The sequence below is a fragment of the Copadichromis virginalis genome, linkage group LG15, assembly GCF_057382275.1.
Source record: "Copadichromis virginalis isolate Kocher_CV1m ecotype Utaka linkage group LG15, C_Virginalis_male_GT1.1, whole genome shotgun sequence".
NCBI lineage: Eukaryota > Metazoa > Chordata > Actinopteri > Cichliformes > Cichlidae > Copadichromis > Copadichromis virginalis.
The window spans coordinates 4,668,578-4,677,773 of NC_140632.1; the positions used below are offsets into that span (position 1 = coordinate 4,668,578).

Here is a 9,196-nt window from a genome sequence, read left to right on the forward strand (position 1 = left end):
AGATTGTTGTTGTTGTTGTTGTTGTGTGTTACACAGTCCCATGACTGCAAAAAACAGGCCATTGTGCTGCCATTGGACCTAGTTTGAGTAAATAAAGTGGACACAACATTTGTCATAGGCTGTACATTTCACTGTTTTGTAATGCCTGAAACTTTAAGACACGATTCAGTTTTGTCTGATTCCCCTTTGCTTTATGTTAAATTGCAGTTTTAACATCCTCTTAAGATCACCACACCTTTCCTTTTAACAGCTTGCGACTTTTTAACCCTTAAGTTTAGTTGACACTTAGTTTAATGAAATGGCATTGATTAAAACTCGTAAAATGGTAATTGAGCTGCAATATATTTTTTCCGCACATAGTTTTGACACGCAGGGAGGGGCTTTATTCTGAAAGTGGAGTGATAGAACGAGGAGGGGCCAAACGAAGAGAGGATTTAAGGCTATAAAAGACTGTTTCTGTGTGCTCCAAGTCAACGTTTTGCCTTAAACCACAGCACATCCTGCTCCTGTGTGCACCTGAGGACTAGAGCAAAGTTGAGGTAACTTCCATTCTTATTTTTTTTTATCTGCTGCAGTGTCTTTTTATGTAATGGATCAGAAACGGCACACTCTAACAGGTAAAAGGTGAAGTGAAAAATTCTTTCCTGGTCTGGGTCCTGGGAGAGCTTTGCAAATGCTGCTCAAAATCTTCTTCTCTAAGACAAATAGGCCATAAAATGTGCTCTAAATTTAAGAACACAACAAATTTTAATAATAAAGATATCATTTAACTGTAACTCATCAGACTGATTAATGTTGATTGGTTATGATAAAGGTGGCAGGAGTGGACAGGAAGTCCAAATCAAGGACATTTTTAACTTCCTGTCTGAAATTTTACATTTTATGACAACTTGTGCACTATTATCCATATCTGACTTATTGACTGTAGATTAAATGAAATGTTGTTATTATTTCATAGCAACAGGAAACATTAAGAAGCAAACAGAAAGTATAGTTAGTTTCAATCTGCATTGAAAAAAGCTGTAAGGTTAACAACGGAGAGTTATTGTTACTGTGCATTCCTTCTTAAGTGCATATAAGTCACCGTGTTGACCCAAATCAATGTGCCACTATGTTTCTCCATGACTCAAGATGTTTACTGTGGTCATCAGCCAATTACTATGTCTCGTGGTAATGGGTAAGCCTTAATTATCTGCGTATAGGAAGTTGGACAATCTTCCTGTTCTACCGTGTGCTGACATCTTGAAAAGCTGTAGAGTCCTCTGGTGGTCACCTTGTGAACTCTGCTGTCAAAGCACAGTGTGACTACAGAGCATGTTCCCAGCTTGTAAAATAATAATGATAATATTTAAAAAAGCTTTCTTTTCATGTCTCTCTCATTTGATATCAGTGTTTGCAACTGCACACTAAGATTTAGCTTCTTTCTATCTCTATAAAGTCCTGTTAGGTTGTTTTTTTTGGGTTTTTTTTTTAAATTGTGGTTTAAAAGGCTAAAATCAATAAAAGCTCCATTAATTTTTTTCTGACAGGCAGCATGGATGTAAGTACTTCATCAAATTCTCAGATCTCTACTCTGGTAAGAATGAGTGCATTGCATTCTCCTCTGTTATCCAACCTTAATGTAAATGTATAACTTTTTGCTTATGTTTGCAACTTCAAGTTGGTGTCCTCCATCGTGTCCACCTTCTCCCTCCCACGTATTTCCATCTTGGCTCCTGACCCTTCTCTTTCTCCATCCTCCTCCTCCTCTCCTCCTCCTCCGCCTCCTCCTCCTCCGCCTCCTCCTCTGTCTCAGCATTCTGATCCTCTGTGTGGCAGCTGCCCGTCCTCTGGTTCTGCCCCACAGGCTAACAGCCTTTGGCCCAGCCTGTCACCTTCTGGAGCTGGATTCCCCACTTGGCCAGGACAGGCCACTCAACCCGCACCGTGCTGGACAGGCCAGCCAAACACACCCTGCTGGCCTGGGATGCAACCAGCTCCAGTCTCTGTCCCCACTTCAATTCCACTCCAATCTCCCACTCAAGTCATAACACCACCTCCTGCGCCAACCACAACTGTAGTTCCAGCTCCAACTGCAGTGCAGCCCTGTCAGCCTTGCTGGCCAGGCATCCAGTACCAGCCTCCTCAGCCACCAGCTCCAATTCAAGTTCAAGTCCCAAATCCAACTCCAACTCCAGTTCCAGTGCCTGCACCTGCTCCCAGCATCCATCCAAATGTACCAGGCTGGCCTGCAAATCCCGGCTGGCCCTATAACCCGGGACAATCAGGATGGCCTAGGCAGAATCCATCCATCATGCCTCCCCACTGGCTCCCACCCACATCTGGACCTCTAGTGAGTCAAATGCAAGGAACCGGGTGTGTTAGTTTGCTGCCAGGCTGTTTTACTGTGCTCCTCTCTCTTTGCTGTTTAGAGCGTGCCATACAACTTGAACCTGGCCCGAGGGGTGTATGACAAAATGATGATGACGATCTTGGGCTATGTGAAACCTAACGCTAAAATGTAAGCCTGCGTCTGTGTGCCCTCAGTGTCTTTGAAAAACGAGGTGGATTTCATGTTGCATTAGGTTCTTGAGAGCATGTTTTCTTTAGTCTGAATCAGTCTGGTCTCCCGCAGGTTCACAGTGAACTTCCTGAGAGGCAACGACATCGCCTTTCACATCAACCCCCGCTTCAACGAGGCGGGCAAGCAGGTGCTTGTCCGCAACCACAAACTGGGTGAACGCTGGGGTGCCGAAGAGAGAGACCTGAAGGGTCCCTTCCCTTTTGCGCTTGGGAGCCCTTTTGAGGTGAGTGGCAGTGACCGAAATTAGATCAGGGCAGTGGGCTGAAGCACCCATGAGAGGCTATATTGTGTTGTATTAATCGTTGGATCGCTTCAGAGCACAAAACAAACTGAAGATCACTTTTTAAATCATTAATCTCAATTTTCAGAAGTTTAAAACAATTCTTACATTATTAATACTTTTAAAAACTAATAACTAATTAGATGAAACTAAACTAAAACTACTAACGTGCAATAAAATGAGTTTTACTGCTGATCCTTGTGCGTTTAACTGACTCTAGGTCACTTTCTCATGGGAAACGTTAGGCCTCGAAAAAATGGAAAGGGTTGGAAAGTCGTTTGTGCAGGCGGGTCCTAGATAAGGGAGCTGCTATGCTGCAGGGAGGCTCCTGGAGGTCAGTGGGGGTCTCATGTTGCTCAGTAACATCAATAACACTTATGTTTAACAGGCATCGTAAAGAGGAGACTAATCTGTGGAGCTGATTCTGTCTTTGTGTCCAACGGTCCTGGGTTTGTGTTCACTCACATCAATAACACAATGTGTTAACAGGCACTCGTTACTGCTACTTCTTCTAATAACTGATTTGGTGACATTATAATGTGTACTATACAGTACATACAGCAGAAGTGAGCTTTGATCTGTGCAGCATCACTTACATGTCAAATTGTAATACTTTGTGTTGAAAAGACCAATTTTACTTTACTTCTGTTAAACAGTAAGTCTCATTTTTTGTTCTTGTAAAATTAAAAACAGTTATCACGGGTATCACAGCCATGAGGCAGATGCAGATAAAAGGAGCCAGGAGGTCAAAAGCTGGGAAATCTGTGGCACTCACGGGTCATTCTATAACCATGTTTTTGCAATTAGGCTAATTAATAATTGTGTGCTCAATTAATTTTCAGTGATCGCAGATTTTTTTTTTTTTAACTTGAAACCAGTGATTGCATGAGAATTCACTTTTGCTGCTCCTCCTCCTGGGCCTGCACTTTCAATGAGTTTTCTCTAAAGTATTTGTTTTACAATGAGCATAAGTGGAAATAACACTGCACTTTTCAACTTGACATTAATTTAATTAATGAGAGGTAACATATTCTAACTGAACAATTCATTAGGTACACCTTGCTAGTATCTTGTTGGACCCCTTTTGGCTAGGGTTAGGGTCTTTGTGGCAACTAATACAAGAAGGTGCTGGAAACATTCCTCAGAGATGCTGGTCCATGTTGACACAACAGCATCAAACTGCTGCTGAAGATTTGTTGGCTGAACATCTATGATGCAACTATGAACACAACATCACAAACATGCTCTATTGGACTCAGATTTGGTGTAGAGGCTATTTGAGTACAGTGAACTTGCTGACAGGTTCAGGAAAGCATATTTGTGACATGATCTGAGTTTTGTGACATGATGGGTTATCCAGCTGAAACCAGCCATTAGAAGATGAGTAGAAGATAACAGTAACAAAACTCAGGTAGACTGTGGTGTTTAAATGATGCTCCGGTGGTGTAAATAAAATATCCCCATCACCATTACACTACCCTCAGCCTGAACAGTTGATGCAAGGCAGGATGGATCCATGTTTTCATGTTGTTTACACCAGATTCTGGTACGATGCTCACATCTGAATGCCACAGCAGTAATTGAGACTCATCAGCCCAACCCTTTATTGTGTAATATTGATGACCTTGTGCAAATTGTAGCCTCATTATCCTGGTCTTAGCTGACCGGAGTGTTATCCAGTGTGGTCTTCTGCTGCTGTAGCCCATCTGCATCGAGCTTCAATGTGTTGTGCAGTCAGAGAAGCTCTTCTTCGTATTTTAGTTGTAATAAGTGCTTATTGCCTTCCTATCAGCTCGAAGCAGTCTGGCCATTCTCCTCTGACGTCTGGCATCAGCAAGACATTTTCACCGAGAAAAATGGAGCTCAAGCTTGTGTGGGGAAAATCCTAATAGATCAGCAGTTTGTAAATACTCAGACTAGCTTTTCTGGCACCAACAACCATATGCATTCAAAGTCACTTAAACCGCCTTTCTTTCTCACTCTGATGCTTGGATTAACTTAAGCAGGTCGTCTTGACTATGTCTACACGCCTAAATGCTAGGGGTGCAACGATACACAAAATTCACGGTTCGGTTCGGTTCGATACTTTGGTGTCACGGTTCGATATTTTTTTGATACAAAAAAAAATGTTCATGTCTTTTTAATTTGTCATTTATTAAAATTATAAATATATATTTTAACTCAAAAGTACAGTTTTTAAATGTAATGTTGTTGAAACAAAAGTAATTAAAAAAATAAATATATCTCAGGGCTCTCAAAATTTCAAAATCCCTGGTAGCCCTTCGGGCAGGGACTCTTCAGTTTTTGGTAGCCCAAAATAAATGTAAGCAGCCCGAATAAAAAAGAGAGCAATTTTTTGATTGATGTTTTGTTTCCTGTTTTGTTTCCTTTACAATATTATACATTAAAGTATAATATTGTAAAGGAAACAAAACATTAATCAAAAAATTGTTGAAAAACAAATTAGAACATTGTATAAAAATTACAATCATCAACTCAAATACTTGGTTCTAATTGAACAGAAATTTCTATGAACTTGTAAGAACTGTGTAGGACATGAATCAGTCTGTGTCAGATCCTGAATTTGAAATTTCCGCTGAAGTCACGGGTAAGAGACAAGTGGAACCAAGATCGAGGCCATTTGCTTTTTGAACCTTGCAAAGACTGCTAAATTTTGCCAGTGGTAGTTCACTCTTTGCAACATAGTACGCTGTTCTAAACAGATTTTTCAGGTTTATTTTTAGTATGTTATTTGCAATTGGTGTTTGTTCTGGGAAAGATATTGCAGACTGAGCAATAATGCATTTCTTGCATTTCTCATGGATTCTAATGGGGGCCTTTCTTAAAATGACTGGTCCCAGTAACAAAGGCGCTTGTCGACTCAGAAATCGAGAGAAAACCAACAACACACCCGGCAGAACATTATGTTATTTACACGGGTGCACATAAGTGGTCGCATGTGCGCATTCGCTGTCAAAATAAAAGACGCGCACCAGATAAGAAGTTGCAACGCGCGTTTGCGTCCATATAAAAAGCACTGTTTTTGTCCGCTAGAGTGGGATTTTCACGGCACATTCCGCACCACACCTCTGTGCGTTCATCATTTGTTTGAAGCCAGCTCACCTCCTGCAACCACTTTTCCGAGAATACGCGCTTCTTTTGTGGTTCGGACTCCTTCTGACATTTCTTTGGAGGTAGAGGAACACCAAAGTAATTGCTTAAAGGAGCTTCTTCGACATCTTTAAGAGTTTTAAACAAATTTCTGTCCTCCTCCAGAAAATCGTATGTATGCAAACACGCGTTGCAACTTCATATCTTGTGCGCGTTTTTTTGTTTTTTGTTTTGACAGCGAATGCGCACCTGCGGACCACTTATGTGCAGCCCCGGTTATATAGCTCGTCATATTGCAGCCACAGAAATTCTTTTGTCCATGAAACCATAAAGCTGCACTTTCTTTTTGCCTTATAGTCTGATTTGTCATTACTTTTCCGTTTTGTGGTGAGCTTTTCTTTGGCTGGCATCTTTGGAAAAGAGAGTTTATTACAGAGAAATGGCTCTTTCCAAAATAAAAGCTATACTATACACTTCTTCTGGGCTATATTCTCAGCAGCATATTGTAGCGGGTCAGGGCTGTTCGGGGTTCTGTTTGTACAGTTATGTTTTGTTTATGTTGCCATAGTGACGGGTGACGCCCTCTCGCTGCGACGGTGTGTCCTTCCGGGGTCAGAGGGCGCCCTGTGTGTTGTTGTTGTTGCTGTGCGGTTGCCGCGCTGAGCAGTTAGCTAGCGGCAGTGTTCTTCTGCAGGTGTCAATAAACGGCTGTGCTCCCTGGCTAGCTCACGGGAAGCAAGACCAAACGACACCTCCGTCTCCTCGTTGTCTGAGCTCGCCACATTGGTGTCAGAAGTGGGATGATGGTGGCACCCCATGTTCTGACCCGAGTGACTTTCCCCCCGCCGGTCGTGACCGGCCGGTGCGCCAAAAGAAGGCACCTGGACATTTGCAGGACTTTGTGTGGGGTAGTTGGGGACGACTGACCCCTTTGGTGGGGGCTATGTAGCGGGTCAGGGCTGTTCGGGGTTCTGTTTGTACAGTTATGTTTTGTTTATGTTGCCATAGTGACGGGTGACGCCTTCTCGCTGCGACGGTGTGTCCTTCCGGGGTCAGAGGGCGCTCTGTGTGTTGTCGTTGCTGTGCGGTTGCCGCGCTGAGCAGTTAGCTAGCGGCAGTGTTCTTCTGCAGATGTCAATAAACGGCTGTGCTCCCTGGCTAGCTCACGGGAAGCAAGACCAAACGACACCTACGTCTCCTCCTTGTCTGAGCTCGCCACAATATTAAACATATCAGGTCCCCATAAGGAGAATCATGTGCTAACGGCTGTCTAAATCACTCGGGTAAAGTTTGTAGCATGCATGCTTGTTGTTTTTGTCTGCTTCCACTTGTCTTTGCACTAGGATGATGTAGGAGTAAATGTGCAGTCATATTCGTTGTGTTCCCACTAGTGCTGTCAGCGTTAATCTCGTTGAAATGACGTTAACGCCACAACACGGCAAATCTCCGTTAACGAGCTACCCCTGCATGGGGCTAGACGGCCAACACGTTAACGAGCGCTAACACACTAGTTCCCACCCATGTAATTGAGCATTGCGTGGCACATCCAACATACTGTTTTACTTTAGTCCATGACGCGCTTACCTTCAGGGTCATACGTCACATGAAAACCAAAATAGTTCCAAACGCCAGATCTGAATGAGGGTGGGGGAGGTTCAATTTGCCATGTTGCAAGGAGAGCTTAACTTCTGTCTCGCTAGCTTGCCCTGCGCTCTTCCTTCTGACGATGCTGTCTGTGTTGAACGCTCAGTGGATCTGCGCTCGACAGTGCAGCCTAGGCGGAGTAGTCGAACGCAGATACACTGAGCGCTCAACACAGACAGCATCGTCAGAAGGAAAGTTGATAAAATAAATTACAAATTTTGTATTGTTCGATACATATGCGTACCGAACCGAAAGCACTGTATCGAACGGTTCAATATCGATACGAGTATCGTTGCACCCCTAATATATATGTATGTATGTATATATATATATATATATATATATATATATATATATATATATATATATATTTTTTTTTTTTTTTATTTAGTAATACCTGGTGAAGAACTTTCTTACCTGTACACATAAGATGTCATAGTCTCAATGTAAGGATGTCACTGGTGGTGTGTTCTCTTGCAGATGAAGATCCTGTGCACGCCTGAGACGTTCAGGGTGGCAGTGAACAACATCCCCCTGTTTGAGTTCCGTCACCGCATCAGAGAGCTCAACCAGATCGACAGAATCAACATCTTGCATGATGTCGTCCTCACATACGTCAATGTGGAGACACTTCCTTAAGAAATTCAGCTTTAGCCACACAGATGAACGCATATATACGACTGTGTGTTTATGCAGCAGAGATACATATACGTAGATTAATGGTGTGACACATACTCTTACGGTATTTACAGGCTACATCTTGGGGGTAACGTTTCAGTTAATGTTTAGCATTATGCTCTAAAATGGGATAAATAAGCATGTTAGTTGGTCCTGTGATGTGTAAGGTAATGAGCTGAGCTCATTGTTTAACAATAAGGAATACGTCCTGTGCCACAGCACTAATCACTTCATGCACAGAGGCATTTGATTTTCTGTATAGATGCTACTGCTACTATTTTTATTGTAGACAATAACATAATCTATAATATGAAAGTCCTACTAACTAATAGATAACTGAGAACTATGTATGCACCGATGTTGGAAAAAAACGGCAACACTGGTTCATGATTATTACCTCTCGATTAGTATTAATTGTAGAAATCCTTTAATAATAAATGTACAAGGGTCCTAGTGTAATCAAGTCCATGTTTTTATTGTGTTTTGTTTTAACAGATCAACACTATGAAACTGTATAACAGTAAAATAAGAGAAATTCTCTTTCAGAGAAATAAAAAATCAGCACAAACGTATAAAAGGAACTAACTGGATGATCGACTGTGTGATACATGTCGACAAGCAATCGTTTCACCAAAGTTACAGTGAGTTTTACAAGGAAAACACCATCAGCTACCTCTGTCAACGACTGACAGAGGTAGCCTGAAAAGCTCTTTCCTACAGTAAAAACTCAGTGAAACCATTTCTGTCCTCACTCCTTTAAGCCCAAACGTTAGCATTTTTACCTCAAGAGCAGCATATTGTTAAATTATAGATATTGTACCAGACCCTTAAGCTAACATCACATTTGGGTCAAGGCTTCAACTTCCACAAAACAGAACAGCTACACAGACGACGAGGCGGAATTTTGAGCCTGGATATTT

The 9,196-nt window shown here is 42.1% G+C and overlaps 1 protein-coding gene across 2 annotated transcripts; it reads left to right on the forward strand.

The window, feature by feature from the left end:
- Positions 1-152: 152 nt before the first annotated feature.
- LOC146691575 (galectin-9) lies at positions 153-9,066 on the forward strand. Of its 2 annotated transcripts, XM_085431436.1 has the most exons (6): positions 153-539; positions 1,530-1,576; positions 1,796-2,332; positions 2,412-2,500; positions 2,615-2,786; positions 8,079-9,066. In XM_085431436.1, exons 2-6 carry the CDS (start codon positions 1,535-1,537, stop codon positions 8,235-8,237), a joined length of 999 nt encoding a protein of 332 aa, XP_085287562.1. In that variant the 5' UTR covers positions 153-539; positions 1,530-1,534; the 3' UTR covers positions 8,238-9,066. The 2 variants fall into 2 exon arrangements, with proteins under 2 accessions (XP_085287562.1, XP_085287563.1); XM_085431437.1 differs by lacking the exon at positions 153-539 and having other exon boundaries at positions 1,492-1,576.
- The last annotated feature ends 130 nt before the right edge of the window (positions 9,067-9,196 follow it).